This window comes from Anoplolepis gracilipes, chromosome 2, assembly GCF_047496725.1.
Source record: "Anoplolepis gracilipes chromosome 2, ASM4749672v1, whole genome shotgun sequence".
Classification (NCBI taxonomy): Eukaryota; Metazoa; Arthropoda; class Insecta; order Hymenoptera; family Formicidae; genus Anoplolepis; species Anoplolepis gracilipes.
The window spans coordinates 18218418-18239445 of NC_132971.1; the positions used below are offsets into that span (position 1 = coordinate 18218418).

General features: G+C 32.0%; 1 protein-coding gene across 1 annotated transcript; it reads left to right on the forward strand.

The window, feature by feature from the left end:
* The first annotated feature begins 4783 nt into the window (after positions 1 to 4783).
* Positions 4784 to 9007, forward strand: LOC140676064 (uncharacterized). The gene is made up of 3 exons (XM_072910722.1): positions 4784 to 4827; positions 6901 to 7243; positions 8291 to 9007. Exons 1-3 carry the CDS (start codon positions 4807 to 4809, stop codon positions 8506 to 8508), a joined length of 582 nt encoding a protein of 193 aa, XP_072766823.1. The 5' UTR covers positions 4784 to 4806; the 3' UTR covers positions 8509 to 9007.
* The last annotated feature ends 12021 nt before the right edge of the window (positions 9008 to 21028 follow it).

Genomic DNA, 21028 nt, shown 5'->3' on the forward strand with positions numbered 1-21028 from the left:
ATCTAAAATATCATTCCACTCCCTTATGGATTCTTTTATTAATTTAGAGTGCTGAACATCTGGAAAATATTTATCTGTGTGTGTGTGTGTGTGTGTGTGTGTGTGTGTGTGTGTGTGTGTGTGTGTGTGGGTATATATGTATTTGCGTGTGATGTATATAGTTATGACAAATATCTCGTTGCAAAATTGTATTACAATAATTAAATTGCTATCCCATTAAACTGATTATTCATAAATAGCAAAATACATCTCTCGATATGTGCGATGAATATCTGTGAAATGCCAATTAGTTTAATCGAGTCGAGCGTTCACCTTCTGACGTACGTCACGTGTGAAACGAAAGCACAATACAGTCGACAATGCGACGTTCGTTTACAAATATTATGCCGGGAGGATGAAATCACGCGATACACATTATTTATGTCGGTTTATTTGATTGTAGCAAAGCTCAACCAGTGTTGTTTTGCGCCAACTGTCAGTTGTTTTATATGTGTTGATAAATTTGAATTTCAATTTACTTATTGTCATTCGTTTGCTGATCGATCGCTTGGAGACCTAACGAAAAATATGATCAATATATCGAATCATAAACTATTTAAAAAAAAGATTGAAGACAACATATTTTTTTACTTATATGCTTATTTCATAAGTATAGTCATTGTCGATATATCATGTTTTAACAATTCATAGAGAATTGATAGCAGTGTAAATACTTTTATTCGTTTATTGCGTGCAAATTTAATACGTACATTGCTTAAACAAAATAAATAAACGCAATAGCTATGCCATTTACAATATTTGTATGCAAACAAAATATTACAATTATATATTGTAATTTAAATGACATTCTTTAATATTAATTATAATGTATTGATTAATTATAAAATATTAATTCTATAAGGCTACAAAATACTGCAAAATAACATTCACTTTTGTTTATTAGAATGTAAATGGAATGCGTTCTATAAAATATATTCTATACTTTAGTATTATTAACATATTTATATTATATAATACTTATTATAATGCAAATATATTGCAGCATATATAGCGTATATAGACATATCATCAATATTAAATCAATATTAAAAATATTAAACTAAGAAATAATTAAATCGAAAGCTTATATCAAGATTGTACAAGAGAAAGTAGTGTTAGATTTTTCAATTGTAGAGATATTTTAATTAAAAAACATTTGACGTCAAAATTCCGGATAAATTACTAGACAGCATCTGGATGATATGCCGTAAATCAGGCACGTCATCAGTCGGTTTTTATAATACTTGTCATCACTTGACGCCATCACCATTGCTTGATTTTTAGAGATGACAGAATTGTGTTATTGTTGAAGTGATCGAAATAATAATATTCCTGTATCCTCTGCGTATATCTTGAAATATTAAATATCAAGAGGCATGCATCTACTAAACTATGTTATTCATATGTTTACTGACATTACGTTTGCATATTTTTCCGTAGCTTATTACTTTTAGGCAATTTTAACCCGCATTATATAATAAAATTCTCTCTAATTTGCTTATTTATTAACTGTAAAGAGAGCTTATTTGCGAGACTGCAAAATTGCTCCAATTACCATCCTTTGTAGCGGCGATCCGGGACACTTCCTCCATGTCAATTATATTACATTGTACCCTGAGGTCGAGGGGTTAGTTGATTATCGTTGCGCGTACAGAATATCACGTTTGACTTGCCGTTGCTTCGAGGAGCAAGAATATTATGCGGAGAAATGTACAAAGAGCGAGCGCAAGTGCGATACATTTATAATCGTTTGATGCGAAGACACGGCAATTTGTGCCGTACGTACGCGCTTATAATGGAGCACATTTATATTCAGCGAAGAAACAAGCATATCACATCGTTCTCCCTTGTCGTCGTCGAAGCGGTTTATACTGTTTCAAAGGTTTGCTGGATGGTTAATAGCATACAAGGCTTTAATATGCGTATTTCTGTAGAATTTCTCTACTCACAAAAGAAAATCCAATTAGCGACGTATGGCGAGTGCTGACGCGGGGCCCGTATTTCCCTTTACGCGTGTTCATTATCATAGCGCAGTCCATTAATCGGGTTATCAAATGTGGTGAGGTCGATCGTTAACGTCCATCCTTATTCGACATCGCCGTAAATCCCACTGATCAAATTACGTGTTATGGGTAATGGCTATTTACGATAATAATGTATTATACTATTATAATGATATTTATATATTTAATATATATATATATATATATATATATATAAGGTTTATAAACGATAGCTTGTTAATAATATGCGTGCAGTTGTGCAGGCTTTGCAATTTACACGTAGCATCGCCTGTTATTATAAATAGACAAATTGTTCACGAACGTATCGTTCGTGTATATGTGATACTGTATAATATATATTACACTTCAATGAATGTGCTAATCATCGGAGTTAATGGCAAGCCGCTGCGGAATCAAAAAAAGATACGTTTGAATTTGATTTATAATAGTACCATACTTTACGTGTCGTTCTCACAATGCAGAAAAGATGAAAGGAATTTCTGTGATACGTAGCGATGTGATATTTCTTATCGTTTCACAACGAAGAAGGCAGAGAGACGCCTTCCATCGAGCCGACTTTCGGTTGACTCTTTCGTGAAAGCAGTATCTCTCTGAAAGAGCGTTTTAAATTGCAGAAAAAAAAAAGATTTTATGTCAGCTACTTGAGCATGATGTTGACGCAATGTTGCTCTTTAAATATAAAATGTGAATTATTTAAAAAGAACGCAGTTTGTTGTAATTTTTTTGCCGATATTCGTAGACTATATTATAGAAAAATAAATAAACTAGAAAAATATATTTGTTGGAAATTATTCCATTAATATTGTAAAAAAAAGAATATTTTTTCATACTACTGTTTTTATTGCTTTTATTATTGTTATTATTTTTTATTGTTACTATTATTCTATGTCACAAACACTAAAATACGAAATCTTATGAATGGAACTGCTCTTAAGAATTGCTTCTCTTGCGAATGGACGAGTCTTTCATAGAGTTCTGAATTTTCATCAAGCCGGATAATCTTAAAGAAGAATGCTGTTGGACAGAATAAAAGGAAAAATGACTTATGTTAATAAATGATACAATTTGATTCAAAATTTTACATAAAAATTTAAAAATATTGCGCCAATGCAATTTTAAACTTTAACATATCTTTGAAAATCATTAAAAAAAATATTTAACGCAGAAAATTGACAGAATATACTTTTATGCAATTCAATATTTATTTTTTCAAAAAATATTGCAATGCGAATGTAAAGCGTAAATATTGTACAATATTCATAGCCGTATTTAGCTAACAAAATAAATGTAAATTGATATGGGTAGGTAACACGCAACTTTTTTTCATAAATAACTGATATTTAAAAAAAAATTGATCCATACTTTATACACACATATAATAAATATTAATTAATTTTATAAATTAATAAAAAATTTAATTAACTTGTACTAATGCCAGATAATAACAACTTTACATATGTATTAATAAGAGCACTGATAATTATTGGGGGATAAAAATATTTTCAATTACGTAATGTAATTTAATTTAGTTTCCATATATATATACATATATCATGTACTCTTTATATGGATTGTTGACATATTATTATTGCGACCTGTCTTGGAAATAATGTCTTGATAGAGAATTAAAATTTTTGTTTAAAATAAAGATCTGAATTTAAAGATAAAAATTGATTCTCTCAAGCGAATCAAGCATTGCGTCTCGATGTCGAGAAAAGCTCGCGGCAATAGTACACCGTGTATCTCACGAAAGGAGGAAGCCATTCGATACGGCGCCGGCTGAAGGAAGGAAGTGATCTTATACGATCTCCCGGATCATTTTTCAATGCACATGCTACGTAAAGATGCGTCGTCTATTAATAGTAATCGGTTTTATGACACTGCGAGTCATCGTGAAACGCCATTTGGAACTCGCGCAGACTCTTGCAAAATATAAATCATATATAATACAATATATGTAATTCTACTTATTTCTTAAACAAGATACTATTATAAATTACGCCTTCATTAAAAATATGTATACAGAGAGAGAAAGACATATCTATAGAAATAATAAAATCTTAATTAAATAATTTCTTTTAAAATATTACTATGTTAAAATGTTTACAAATATTTTATTATTAAATATTATAATATTTATTTTTCTAAAGAACTCTTTCTCTCTTCTTTTCTTATGCCTTTAAAATGCTAAGAGTTATAGTTACTATTTATATATAAATATTTGAAATTTGCATGTCTAGTATACATTAAAGATGAATATTTATTATAAGTCAAATAATTTCATGCTTCTATACTGAAATGTGATTTTCAAAGTAACTGTCTTCATTTTATCTAATTTCTGCAGGAATTTATTTATTTATATGTTAAAGATTTTTTTATAAATACTACTGTACAGATATATTTTTGTATGTTTATATTTTTATTCTCATAAGTACCTTCAGATTTCAAGTTTTTTTTCTTTCTTTTTTTTTTAGATCATTCTACGTGTAAGTAAAACTGTATTGCGTTTATATAATTTGAATTATATGACCGTATTTTTGAACGTCTCTATGCTACGTTTATCTTACCGTCTCGGAAGTGTATCTTCATCTGACATCTGTATTTGTGTCGGAACCGGAACCGGGCGCGGATGTACGCATGTATATACGCACGGCTACGTGTAAAGCAGAACGAGCTGGTATATAAAAGCCTAGGAAATACGCTGGTAAGTTGCAGTTCTCATCTGGCCGTCTGAAATACCGTAATGGTGGAGATGACTTTCAAGGTAGAGTGTCGAAACTCATCGCGAAAGAAGGAAAAGTGACGCGGCGCGGAGAAAGTGCTCGTTAAAGAATAACTCCGCGACATTCGGACAAAGAGACAGATAGGGGACAGAGTAAGAAAGAGAGAGAAAGAGAGTGAAACATAAAGGGAAATTCTCGAAAGAGAATAAGAGCGAAAAGGTCGCGACGAATTCTTAATTACCTCGTAATTACGAAGGTATAATTGGCGCGCGTAAGGGTTGATGAAATAAATAATTCGAGAGGTAGAGAAGAAAAAGTAGCTCTATGCGGTCCGTCAGAAACCTGAGTAACACCAACGTCGTGAATATAAGATGGAATTGAAGCCTTTCTTAACATTCGGGTCTGTTTGATGTAATTAGTTCGTTTAAACGAGTCGCATCACGAATGTAGGTTTTATAAAAAAGTAAAAATTCTAGAATTAAACTCCGTACGCGAATTAAAAAATACATTCTGACCTATGCGTTCTTAATCGAATTAAATAATCATCCTTTTGTGCTTTATCTTTTCTTTCAACGTCAAAAATTGTTATAATTTTTTTTTCTATATAGCTAAAAGTTCTATCATTTTTCTGTATGTATACTTATAAATATATATATTTTTTTATATATTTTTAAGCAAATTCACGTTTTATTCCTACTGAAAATATTGATATAAAACTGGAATATTTTTTTATTTACTTAATTATTGCAATATAATAATATTATCTTTATAAATATTTATATACTACGTATATACAGATTTTTTCTTTGAATTTTGCATAAATTATGATGTAACATTCATATGCTTTCTTTGATAAATATTTAATGTATTTGATACACATAACACTGTACAATTACGTAGCAATGTGTAAAGTATGCAAAATTTTGCATAATGCATCTTAACATACATATACTCTATCTTTTTGTATATATTGTACAATATATATTCTAACTTGAACGTGTATTCATAAGCAGTAGTTCAAGTTGTACTTCTATACGTGCATAAACAATTGTTCTAACACTGTCTATCCATGTTGTCAGTTCTGACAAAATTTGCATAAAATAACTTCACAATTCGCGATTCGCAGTTTCATTTGTATCGCATTATTAATGCACTTCAAATTTCGAGTATCTATTTTTAATTATTTATGAGTATCACTACGCTTGAATTGCAAATACATTTTTCAGTCTTTTCTATTGTCGTATATATTATATATATATATTTTTTTAGCTTTTCAAACACTTCACAATAAAATGTATTTTTATATGTAACAGTTTCGATATACAAGATACGATTTTTTTTACGTTACGTTTATATATAGATTATATAAAATGACGCAAATATGTCAAGTGCAAGAAACATCGATTATAGCGAAGAGTTGAAGGTTGATAGAGTGTTTAAGAAAGAACGAAGGAACATTTTCTTCATCACGTCTATTCCGTCTTTTCAATCGGACCACTTCAATCGGACCGGTTCGTGTTGGTTTGAACGGCCGGGCTCTCGGGACCTCTGTAATTAAAAACGAGAGGCCGATGAACTTTCGCTCTCGCGAGAGATATGTCGATATATCGTAAATTTCTAGAGTTTCATCATGGCATCGAGTGAATTTGTATACACAGGCAACATCGATTGCGTATAGATCACGGTTACATTTCAGCGCAATTTCGATTCATCGAATATCCTGCTAGTTTGAAATGTTCCAATTTGTTTGGCCATTTATATATACATATGCATGGAAAAGTATTTCACTAGGGACAAAAAAAAAATATTTAAATTACAATCTTTTTTGCACTCGACGATCCTTTATCCGATATTCGGGCATTACTGCACCAAATATTGTCCAAAAAAATGTTTTCTCTAAATAAGAGAAGGAAATGAGAAAGATAAAGAGAATCTTCGTAAATATAACCAGCGTTTACGTAAATTAACTGAGCGGTTTATGCGGTAACATGTGCCATTTACATCCATGATCGATAACTCGATCATGGAGAATCGAGAGCGTGCCATTCCGTGCCGGAGGTGAATCTCCGGGACGGCGCGACGATGGTCGTCGACATAAACTTCTTGTGTCATAGGTCAACGTCGCACTAACCATCGGCCTCGCCCTGGTCAATCGATCAATCACCGGCGTGATACCGCTGGACAGCGGCGTTCACCACGATCATCATGTTTCGGTGGCCAGTTCGTACATGCACTTCCATGGGCCGGTGCAGGGCCCGGAGTACGAGGTGAAAGTGCCGCACGTTGTCGTCGACCACTTCGGCGAGCACAACTATTTACACGGCCAGGATCATCAGGAGCATCGCCATCATGACGGCTACACGGTCGATTACGTGGCGCATCCCAAGTACGAATTCTCTTATGGCGTCGAGGATCATCATACCGGCGACTTTCACGGCCAAAAGGAATCCAGGGACGGTGAGTCAGTCACTTTTACGCCTTCGTGACTTTCGCGCGTCAACGACAATAGCCTCTGTTGAAGGCTGGAGACTACCTGTGGCGTCGTTTTACCCGATTTCCACCGTGACGTCGGCAAAAATTGCTACGGGTGAAAAGAAAATTGCATTTCCGCGAAGGCTGCCCGCGAACGCGCCCTCCTGAACACATGAGTCTGGGTATATACGAATGTATGCGTATGTGTGTACATACGTGTGTATACGCTTCGACACTCTTTAGTTCAAGCTACGTTTTCTCACTTGGAAACGTGAAGTTGACTCGAAGAATCGTAAACTGGCGTCAACGGCGCGACGATATGATATCGCGCAGTTGTGTACAAGAGTTCTATATAAAGGTAGAAAGTTACCGAAAGTCAGCAAACTTTACAGGTATATTTCTTGACCAAGTTGGAGTCAATTTTTCCTCAATGAAAGTATGGAAGTATTATTTAGTTTAGCTTTTTTTGAGTTATACACGTGCGATTGAAAGTGAAAGATTCTACAAAGATCTTGAAAGTTTAAATAAGTAAAAGAACGTTAGCCGTCATATTCATTTCAGTAAACTTTACTTATATAAAAAGATAATTAATTTTTTTAAAAATATTACATAATGTTTACTATTAAATAAATATATATATATATAAATCGGATCTTTTTTTTTTTTCAAAAATTGGTTTTATCCGAAAGAGAAGCACATCCGCGAAATCGATAAACAATGTAATATTATAAAATATTTGTTTATATTTTGCTATGTGTTTTTGTTATCAAATTTTTATTTAAACGAATGAAAAGAACTAAGTTGTTATGTAACATAGATTATTTTAATTTTGGCATTATGTTACTGATCAAAGGGTAAAAAAATTCGTTAAAAGTTAGATTGTTCCACAATCGAAAGATAACCGTCGATATCATTACACTAATGACATCTTCAGATCGATATTTCGCTATCCCGTCGCGACCGTCCGCAATTTAAAAGAGAGAATTGAAAGAGACCAGTCTGTCTTCTTATCAAATGTCTTCCTTTTCGCAGGAGGTAGCGTGTCTGGAGAATATAGCGTGAAAGATCCAGGTGGCACTTTTCGGGTCGTCAGCTATCACGCGGACAAGGAGGGATTTCACGCGGTGGTGCACACCAGCGGGAAAAACGATCATTCAGGCGGAGTATATGGTGGTCAAGGACACGATGCAGAGACCCAAAATCCCCTTCATGAGTACGCTGCTGCGTTAGCTGCACACGCGGGCTACTGACATGAGTGACGCGACATCAGCTATAGCAATCATGACTGATCGCTTTTGTACCTGCTATAATTAAAATCTTTTTTCCTAGATTGTCAACATTGATGTGTGTCCGTTTTGTATACCAAAGGCAACAACATGCTATCCGTTCGATATTATATGTACGCAGAAATAACGTATTCTATACACCGTTGTAAATATAGTTTATCCTCTTCAATTCACGATACAAGCTCAACAGAATAATTGTTTGCTCATATTGTGTATGAAAAGTTATCGATAAAACGTGGTAAACGTTTAAATTGTACATATAACTAAGAATTAATACAGAGTTAATAGAGTTTTCGGTAATTCGGCGTTCACTTAATAATAATCGAAAAATATTGTAGTGATCAAAAATGATTTTTATTGTATACCTCTGGAATTCTTTTTATATTTATCGGAAATCAGTAACATTTTAATAGAGCATTTATATAAAAAATGCTCTTATTAAAAGATTGGGAAAAAATTAAATATATAGGTCATTTACAAATTATATTTTTTCAATTACGAAAATTTCTATATTTTAAAATTGATAATCGGAATTTTAGTTTATATTCATTTAAAAATCAATATGATATTTGAAAAATATAATTCTGAATATTATTATAACATACACATCTTTATATTTTTATAAATTAATGTTATATAAATAATATCAAAATGTATATCAAAAATGTTACATATAAAAATACATTTTATTGTAAAATGTGTTTGAAAAGCTAAATAAAAAATATATACATATAATATATATAACGACAAGCGTTTAAACTTATTAAACAACCGATGAATAATTAACATATGATTATTAAAAAGTGTACAAATTAAGTAAAGTATAATGTGTTATAAGAATTTTTGAAAATATAAAGTATAATAATAGTGTATATATGTATACACACACACACACACACACACACACACACACACACACACACACATATATATATATATATATATATATATATATATATGATTCAATTATTATTATTTTAAAATATTTTAAAGTTATTCATAAATTATCGGTTGTATTTTAGTAAAACATAGCATATATAAATTATAATTGAAATCAGTATTACGAGATAGCACCTTATTACTGTGCTGGCTATGATTAATATTGGAAAGCCGTAGTAAAAGTCCGCGTGCAATATAAACTACGGGGATCGCTCTGTACTAATGAAAATAAACTGCGCATAACGGGAGCACGAGTAATAATTTCTGATGCTCTCAAGTGCGAGGAGATTTCGATTGCTGCTAATCACGTGGATTACCCAGTAACGGTGGTATAGCGCAAGGTCGATTGCCAGCGAAATGAAAATCCAGGTCACGGGATTGAATTATCTATTGAATATTACAGATCCGTAGAGGCTACGGGTTAAAAGTCCGTGTCTCAGCGGCGCCATTATAAAATAATCGTGAAAAAAAGCACACTTCCTTTAATATGTTTTAACGAAGCGTTAAAAAGGTCATTTAAAACTTTGTAACGCATAACTAAACGTCACAACATTCTACGTAATTCAATTTTTGATGCAAGGAATATTTTTTTCAAAAGCTAAGAAAGGATGTAAATATTTTGTTTATAAAAAAGATATTCAAATAACGTCATAAGACAAAAATCAGATGCGATATACATCACAAAGCGATGTGTTTTGTAAAAGATTTTTAAACGTAACAATTGTTAGCAAAAACAAGCTTATAAAAAAGTTAATAAAAAAATGCAGCAGCGCAAACTCTTTATATTGCAAAGTAAAAACATATGAGTTACAGTTGAATCTTTAAAAGCAATTTCTCCGCAATGTATTAATAAATAAGAATAAAACAGAGAAGGAGAAAAGTGATTTAATTTGATTTTATGTCAAGACACGTTTCAAAGATGGTCACGTTATTAAACCGCATCTTGTATGCAATTTATTCAATAATCACGAAACATTATTATCGAGAATATTTTAAAGAAAACTGTAATCTGATCAAGGATGTATGATAGTGTACACGATTTACGGGGGAGATGAAAGAAACACGTTTTTAATCTCCGTTAACAATGACAAAGATGCATATCAATGGAAAAAGTAAGTGAAATAAGGTAAAGATGGCTGAAAAAAAAGAAAAATTAATCATGTGACGCAAACGTTCGAAAAACATTACGTTATTAGATCAATCATAGTTCTGATAAAAATTCGCGATACGACAAGATAAATTGTTGCGAATTGAGATACTTAAATGCACACACATCGACGGAAAAATATCTAATAATTTTATCGTGTTCGCGCAAGTTGCAGGTATCGAAGTCGTACTTTATGCGTCATCGTCGTTGCTTTTCAAACGATGTAAACGATCGCAATAATGACTATATATATGGATATAGATATTTCGTGCTTGCAGCCCGCGCGCGGTAATTTCCGCAGCGTCGCACGAGTTACTAATTACTACTGGCATCGCGCTGATTATTCCTCCTGCTGTTGCTCACATCCTCAACAAATCGCCTGTGATCGAGCTGCTGCTATGTGAACGTCGTACACATTGCCTGGCAAAGGCGAGTTTATATGCTTTACTTCCGATGATCTCAAACAGCGTGTTCGAGAACATCGCTTTAATCGAACATTGAATGTCATCTTCTCACTAATGATACCGAGAATGTCATACGTTCGAATAAGTAAATTTTTTACGTACGGAAGAATCTAAGGTCACATTTTATTATTGCAAAACTAATAGTTCTTTTGTTCTTTTAAATTTGTAACAAATAAAATTAATAAATTTCATAAATAAATTAATAAATTATACATATATTCTATTCGCGACCTTGCTATTATATTTAGCTCTGACTTATCTTTCGATGAACATATTCAGTTAATTGTTAACCGTACTTACAAAAAATTGGGATTTATATTTCGGGCGTGCAAGTATTTCAAAAATATAATCACTTTAAAACTTGTACTGCTCAATTGTAAGATTCCAAGTGGAATGTACCTCGGTTATCTGAGCTCCTCACCATTTAAACTATGGTTTTCGGATCGAACGGGTACAACATCGCTTTCTCCAAAAAATCAGTTTCCATCTGGGCGTGCCTATGCAACCTTCTGACCACGTATATGATCAGTTATTAATTAACCTTAATTTACAAACGCTTGCAAATAGGAGAACTATGTTTGATATGATTTTTCTCTTTAAACTCACAAATGGTTTCATTACTTGCTCGGAATTACTAGAAAAAAATAAAATTTCGCATTCCAGCTAGAGCATTTAGAAGTTGTAAAGTATTCCATGAAAAGTCTCACCGGACTTCTTATGGCAAATTCAAACAGTTGAATCGCCTTGCTATACGTGGAAATGAACTTTGCAAGAACATTGACTTTTTCTGTCCATGTCTTAACATTTTTAAACGTAATTTACGGAACATTATAAGTTAATCAATTAACTAGCTCTCTGTATTATGTTATTTCCTATTATCTTTATTTTCTCTATGTATCAAAAGGAATTTGTATTCTTGTTTAATAAAATAAAATAAAATATAATAAAAATGAATTCATAATAAACAACTATAATAAAACAAAAGTCTGTAATTACATATCGTAATTATTTAGATGAATTTTTTCTAAGACACAAATATCCTCACGTTTTGTTAACCAGTTGGTAATCATTGCTGCGGTACGAACGAATTAATAATTTATATTACTGATTGGAACGTACAGTTGCTTTAATCAAGACGCCTCGTTAACATGATGTGATATGGTCGCTGTGTATCATGGTTTTATTTGTGTATTCCCAACATTATAATAATTAAAATGTGAATATGCATTATGCTACATATATTAATGCATACGCATATGTCTATATGAATTGTCATTTTCTAAGAAATCTAACTGTAAAAGCGATTCATAATAAATACCTGTACATCTAGAAAGTTTTATATTACTGATAAACTATCAGATCACAAAAAATCTTTATTATAAGCTTTTTATTTATATAAACTAGGAAAAAACTCATATTCTTCGGTTTATTAATAAGTAAAGATTAGTTTAAAAGCAATTTAATTGTCAATTATGCACAGATTTGTAATAATCGTTGTTAAATAAAAATTGCAAATAAAATTTCTTTGTAAAAATTTTAAAAAGAAAGAAAGAAAAAATTAATCAAAAGTTTGTTAAGAAATTTGGTATTTAATTAATAGCAACAATAAGTTAAAGTTAGTTTAAAATGTTTTTCTCCACATCACATTTCTGATCATTTTCTATATCATAATATAAAAACTATAGATAAAATGATTAAGTTTATATAGCGGATGATAACGTTTACGAGTTGACATATCCAATTTTACAAATCAAGTTTTGCAAGTCAGGGGAACAAACTTTGCACTTGTTTTTCCGCTTTAAAGCCAGACGTTAAGAACAATTTAGCTTCAAAACGACTAGATTTTATTGCGCGAGTATTACATTTTTCGCGGTTGGAAACTGTATCGATCTATAACAGCAAATTTGCCGATAGTCACGCGGACAAATATTTGGAGCCCGGTAATTGAAGTCAATGGACAGTGGGCGAATGTTACATAACCGCATGGACACAAGGACTCTAAAAAAATTCAGTTATATATTTCCAAAATTTTTATTAATTCTGAAAAGCACAATGTCATTTTTAAAACTCCTTTTATTTCAAACATTTCATTTTTGTGTAAGTTCACAAAATAAAAAAAAAAATAGTTTTTCAAATATAGACATATATACATAATTTTTATTTTAGAATCTTAATTATTATAACAAAGTATACACACGTATACACACATACACGTGCGTTTTTATTAACAATTTTTTATTAAATATTATGCAATTGTTAAAAAAAATCTTAATTTTTTAAATACACCAAACTGTAAAATATTTTTTTGTAATATCATAATAAAGTACTGTAGCGACAATTGTTCAGATTATTAATTAACAAATTAATGGACGCATGTGTGCAATTATTGGTCGGGTTTTCACATACAGGAAAATACTCGACTGATTGAGATGTGAGCTTTCTATCCCTTCTTTTCCCAAACCCTCTCGGTTTCGACGCATAGCGGTATCAGTAGATATTCGACCGATTCAACGGCAAACCTATCGATTATCTGGCCACGTTTCTATCACTCCGTCCATTTGCGAACTGATTCATTATAATTGTAGCGTCAAAGTGGCCCGGCCGCGCGCTGATGTATGCGCGATTTCGCGCGCGTCGCGCTTGTCGTCGCGCCGGTACGTTTACGAGTTTATTTTACGAATAATCCGCCTCCCTGAGCCATCGCGCGATAAATCCTCGCTCGAGTTTTATCTCGTAATTGAATTTCCCGACGCGGCGGGAGTTACGTTAACGCTCGCGCGTTACGTGAAACGACAGGTTACGTTACAGAGCTGATGCTGTAACGTTACTGTTACAAGCCTTCGCGCTTGCCGCTATGCGAAAATTGACCGCGTGCGTTATTTATACACGCTATCCAAAGCGTATTACTTTGATATTGTTTATCATGTTTATGACGCATATACAGATTATAATATAAATAGCATAGCATATTACGTCCATGAATTGTACGCGAATGTTGGTTTGTTGGTGAATCTTGTTTTAACGAGCATTGTTTATTTTAGCAAAATTACTATTGTTTCTACAATATAAACACTACTTTTGTTATTATTACCTACAAATGAAATGCAATTTGAACATATTATTCAGAAATATTTCATATATTAACAAACAGAAATGTATAACATAGAAATCAAATTATAAGCCATCTAATTATAATATGATAATAACTAATTATAATTTGTTTTTATGAAGATGTATTAAAATGAGCATTATATATTAGATTGCTATACATATAACGTTATTTTCCAATAATACAACTTTTTAATAGTTCTTGTCAATAATAAATAACAGCATTTTAATATAAATGCATCGAAAAGATAGCTTCTTAGTGCATCTTTGATTTTTCCTTCAATTTAATGAAAAATTAGTACATTGTTGAGAAAAAGACACGACTAGAGTTTTAAAATTTATTTTAAAAATGCAAAGAAACAAGAATTGCCGCTCTACAGTATATGCGCCTTCCGACTCCGCCCAAAGTTTATAGTAACATTATTAAACGAATAGTCTAAAGGTAGTTTTAACGGCGGAGAAACTTCGCTCTGCCGACTGTTTTTCTAACCATTCCAGAAGCAGAACGAAGAAGGAGAGTCTCCCGTTAATAAGCTTTATTTTTACCGAACGGCTTGGTTCGCAAGAGTTAAACTTTCCGTGGATTTTTTTTCTCTATTTAATTTGGAACACGTCAGGTGGTTAGCAGTACAACGTTCGCAAAGTAGCTAAGTGGTTCAATTGCAGTGTGGCACGAAGCGCGGGACGCGCCACTGCCGTCGACGGTTCGTGGAAAGATTTTCGCGTGGACCGAGTGTGCCAAAGTGCCAAACGGAAGTGACAAATTTTTGGCGGATAGAGTATTAAAAAAAAGAGAGAAAGAGAGAGAGAGAGAGAGAGAAAAAAAAACTATTTTTCTTATCGTCAAAAGTAATTTTCCTCGAAATGAGCAGCGTGAGAACCGAGCGTTCGCCAAACTTGCGAAACGATCGACTGGATCTGGCTGAATATTTAATCTCCCGATCCGCCCGAAAGTACCATCCCTGCTTTGGAAAGAAAAGCTGAAGATAGACGAACGTGACTTTTTGCCTTCTACCGTGCTCACGAAAACTGACTTTCACATGCGCGTGAGTGTGCGCATGGTTTACGGATAGTAAGCTGTGTGCGCATTTCTCGATTGACAAGATTCTTTATGCATACATATCAGTATATAATGCAATATAATTCTTTATGCATACATATTAGTATATAATGTTACACACACGTACAGTGTTAATTATATAGAATAAAATAATATGACAAGAGCATTATGTGTTAAAGACGTCTAATAAATAATTTAATTCTTATAAGAAATTAAATGTCATTATATTATAACTTTAGTACTTTTACTTATCGAAACGTTTTGCTTTGAAAAGGGTTTAATTATATTTTTGGATGTCAAAGGAGCCATTTTGCATGCATTTCTTATTGATTATAGAATTTCTATTAATAAAATGCATTAATTTATAAAATATGCGTCATAAAAGATTATTAAAATAATAATCTAGAAAATACGGAGCGTAGATATTCCTTTTTTATATCTACTTACGGGCGTGGTTGTCTGTGAAAATAGAAAGCATGAAGAATTCGATAAAACAGATAATTTTTTTTAAAAAATTATGTATTGAAACTCTCTTTCACTGATAGATTTCATTCGAAATATTATATAATTACCAATTCAAATGACTCGTCATTCGGACTCTATGTATGTATATTCAGCGAAAAAAATAGCAATTATCAAGAGAGAAGGAGAGAAAGAGAAGAGAGGTCAAACGAATTGAAACGGAGGCTGTGTTTAAGAGCGAACTGAATCAATAGCCCAGTCTACTGTGACCCGTAGGCCAAATGTGGGTCATACCGTTATCCAGTTCTCGCTCTTTCGTCCCTCTGCTTCGTGTTCGACGCCACCCTCTTCCTTCCTCTCTTCACGCTATTTACTCTTTTCGCGCCCCTTATTTCCGCTCTCGTTCACTTCTTGCTCGTACCTACATACACGCACGCACACGTACATACACATTTGCACGTGTCTCCCACTTTATTCGCGTTCATTCTCGCACACCTCGTGCAATGTTACTGCACTCCTACTTTCGCGCGCACTGACGCGACGGTTTATATATTTTTCATAAATAAATTCCGAGAATGTCTTGCGCAGCAATCTTTATCGTTCGTGGCCGACACACTAGTATATACGCTTGCGGAATTGCATACGTTTGATTTTCTAAATTCTGTATCAGACTACGCATTGAAGATGAAGATCGAAGATTGAAGATTGAAATTTGACCAATCACAGTACAAAGAAATTTTAGTCCCTTTTGTTCTGATTAGTAAAATTCTTAATTTTAATTTTCAATCTTGAATTTTCAATGCGTAGTCTGATACTTAATAATGATACACACGTTACATTTATGATCTGATATGCTTCTTATTTCTTTTCTGTACATCACCTATAATCCATCGAATTGATGAAAGAAAATATTTAATTCAAAGACACACGTGTAAGCAATTATGAAAACAGGTCAAGTACCGTATCAAAATTTTTCTCGTAAAACGTATCAAATAGCAGCTGTGAAAACTCTTCTGTATAATGGAGCCTTCCGAGAAGATGACTTCCCAGTCGCGTCCCATGTGTAAACTGCTTTGTTACACGAGGTGCATTCTCTGGAACTTGCATGTGTGTGCGCGTCAGTTACTGACATTTTGGATTCTCCAGAAAATTGTGAACTTGATTTAGATTAGATCAAAAAGTAATTCATTTTGGAAATCAAGAAACTCGCATTAATTTGTACTGATAAACGCAAATTATTCCTTGCATTAAGTAAAAAATTTTTTGTCATTAATTAAAAAATAAGAGCGCAAATGAAAAAAATATTACATCCTTTAATAATTATAATATTCTCTTAAAATTCAATTATTGTAAAAAACATAATAAAAGTTATAATAATCTCTCAACATAGATTATATCAGATGGATGCAATATAATAATCATCGTAATGACATTAATATTTCTTAACGTTTCTTAATTTTATTCTAATAACAGCGTGTTATGGAATTTTCCATGACATCGTGTGACGATCATTACCTACACTCCTTCCGAAAAAAAAATACGATGACGTGAGTCAAGATAAATTGCCTCCTAACAATCTTTCTGAAAAGATAAGCACATGGAACAAGAATTTATGAGAAAAATTATCATAAACAAAGAAAGAGAGAGATTTCAGGAAACAACGTAACGCATTTAGACATTTAGATATTCGCCATTTGCACAATCCGCGCACAAGTAACATTGCATATGTAATCGTAACATATTCGGGTCTCAGGATACACATCTTAATATTTGTACTTTAAACTTTTATCAATTGCAGTTACAAATTGCAAGAGTCATGCAAAAAATACGATTATCATTATTGCAACTTTAAATAATTTGTTTAGTTTTGAATTTGCATACATAATAAAATCTCTCTTATGGAATTTTATGATGTAATAAAAATAATATTTGTATTATATTATGACATAATTACAGCGTTATAATTATTAATTAATAGCGTTTGTTCAATTTATTATTTCCTTATTACAAAATACACAAAATTTATGTAATTATAATACATAATAATAAGCATTTTTCTGTGATCTTAACAGTTGAAAATCGAGAAGACGAAAAGAATATAATAAAAAAAATGATACTAGAAAATGTTAAATTTCACTTTTTAGTGAAGAAAAAGAAAATAATGAAGAGAATTTAATTTAACATTGTGATCATTTAATGTCAACAAATATTATTTAGCCATTACTGTTTAAAGATTGCGTTTAATTGCAATACCAATAAAATAAACAACAAATTATTTACATTTAATAATAGAACGATATAATAGGTAGGTTTTATCGGATTTAATATCTCACATATGAAATGTTATTCATTTCATAATAAAGCGTTGTGAATAATAGAAAAAAAACGCAATTATATATGTATTATGTTGGAATATACCACGTGTTTAGTTTCGCGTGTATTTTACAAGCACTGTACTACGAGCGAAGAAAAAAGTGTTCGCCCCTTCTGCGATCGATCGTGTAACACTCGGGCGATTTTATCAGTCAGGAAACTTTTTACACACTGTGCATATCGAAGCGAGCAGAATCGATACTTCACGATCTATAAACCCGATATGCTTCGAGGACGCTCCACACAAAGCTGCATGATACTCGACGCGAGCTCGCATCCCATAGGATCATGCACGGTTTGGCACCACGACAAGTATATACACTCATTTACGTTCGCGCGGCAATGAAGCATGGCGTATACAATCCCTCAGGAGGCAGATGAGAGAGTTACGTAAAATATTATCAGAAAGAGACTAAACAAATTCACATTTTTTTCGTAATAATAATTATATTTATAAAGTGCATTAAACTGTTTTTTTTTTATTTATCCGTAACTCTCAATTAATATATAAATACATAATAGCTTGATATTGAAGCAATCGTAAAATTTTAATTATCTTAAAAAAAATGCTTACGAATAAAAATAAAATAAATTACTTATATCCACAAATTTATATAATAACAAAAAAATTTTCGTCGGATGTGATTTATTAATTTAGAAAATTCTTACATATATAAAGTGCAATTTGGAAAAGAATAATGCTTTTGAAGTTAATGACGCGAGCGATAGAGAAACATAAATATTAAAAAGTTTAACACATAAAAAAGAAACAAAAGATTCCACAAGAAACAATTAAATGCATAAATGTATTGTGCATCAAATGTTTATATAACTTTGACATGAAATGTATTTTCATACTTTGATTCACATCTTGTTATTAGGTCTTGAGAATTACACGTAAATAATTAATAACTCAAAATTACTTTTAACTAAAGAAGTAGAATATCTTTTTACACTTTTTTTAATACTCGAATGTATCTATTTTAAAATCAGTTCAAGTACCATTTTACAAATTAAATTTAATGCTTTATTATTGACCTAGGTTTAAAGATTTTTCACAGACTTTTTTACTTTACATGTTTTAAATATCGATTTGCGGTGCAAGAAACTGCTTTCATTTACTGAAGCTATTTTACATTATGCTTCTGTATTACGTGATTCGTTTAAGAATAAAATCTATATACACACAATCTATATAATCTATAATACAACTTAATAATTGTTCTGCTCCATTGTATAATTTTCTTTCATGTTAAATTAAAATCTATGTTCTCCTTAGTACTTAGATTTTATAAAAGATAGTGATATATCTCACTTTTGAATTCTCAATTACAAATAGCTTTTTTCGATGATCTATACAGGCAAAACACAAGACTGTATGCACATATGTATTAACTATACTTGCTTTGTTCTCGTTGAACAAAACGTTCTTTGTTATACGCATTACGCAATTTGATATTCCCAAGATAACGAGATACCACATCATCCAACGGTTGTTTGCGCCGTTTCATTAATTCTAAAGTGCATCTCTCGACAAAGCAGGTAAACGCTTCGTACATAAAATATAAAGTAATATGAAGAGAGTGTCTCTCGAGTGCGTGTTCATCATAAACGTCATGCCGAACTCGTTTCCACTTCTTTTTTTTATGTACACGATGCAGCAATCCTGTGGGAGCCGGCCGAGGGTTAAGTAGGTGCCAGGATGATACTAGGCGGCGGAACGGATGCTTCCTACAGTAGTCAGGCACGAATGAGCGTCTGACGGTTCTTCCTCGGAGGATTTGGCGTCATCCCGAACGCGAAACGTGACGTCGCATATATTCAGTGCTATGCCATCTCGTGTCCCGAACCGCTTGTCTGTTCATACATCCCTTTGTCACTTCCCTCGAAAGCTTCTTTTTCCTTTTCTCCTCTTTTATCGCAAACCGCTTACGCGTCTATCTTACGGATTTGCGCATCGTTGGTAGAGCTGGATGAGACTCTTGCGTGTCGTCGAAGTGGTTTAGGCTCGTTCGGCTCACGCCGAACAGACCCTTCTCGCACATAGCGAAGAATTTGCAAGGGGAGAGAAGTCTTGATTTCGGCGATTTGTATATTTAAATTTGAAGCTGATGGCCAGTGAAATCACCGAGAAGCTATTAGGGATCCAAATATACCAAGTATGATCTATTTTTTATAAAATCTAATGCTAAAAAGGTAGATTTTAATGTAACATGGAAAATTATACAATAGAGAAGAACAATTAAGTTGTACTACAGAATTTAGTTTGAAACAAATCACTAATACATAATACAGAAGCGTAATGTAAAATAGTTCTAGTAAATTAAAGCAGTTTCTTGCGCCGCAAATCAATATTTAAAAAATCTAAAGTAACTGTGAAAGTTCTTTAAAACTAAACCAGTAATAAAGTAAAATTAAATTGAATCTGTGAAATGATATTCGAATTCTTAAAATACATACACTCGAGTATTAAAAGAAACATAAGACAATATTTGATTTTTTAATTTAAAAGTACCTTTTTTTAAGTTTCTTAATTATTTAATTTTCAAGATCTAATTAACGAGATATGAATTAAAGTACAAAGTACACATATATATATATATATATATATATATATATATATATATACTTGGTGCTATGTATGTATTTGATCACTTCTTTCAAATTCATCTTTTATCTCTTTGCATCTAAACTTCATAATTTATGTACCTATCCTTCATCTTTCGCCTCGAAAGACTTACTCTTTTTCAAGTTGCACGTTACATAAAAATTTTCTTCATTAATAAGTATCCGGCAAAAATCTTTCGTTTTTATTATAAATTCATGAATATTGTAAGCAATATTTCTTTTTATTTCTATTCGTAAGCATTTGCTATAAGTATAATTTAATAAAATTTTATGTATAAAATTGTATACATAATTTTTAATTAA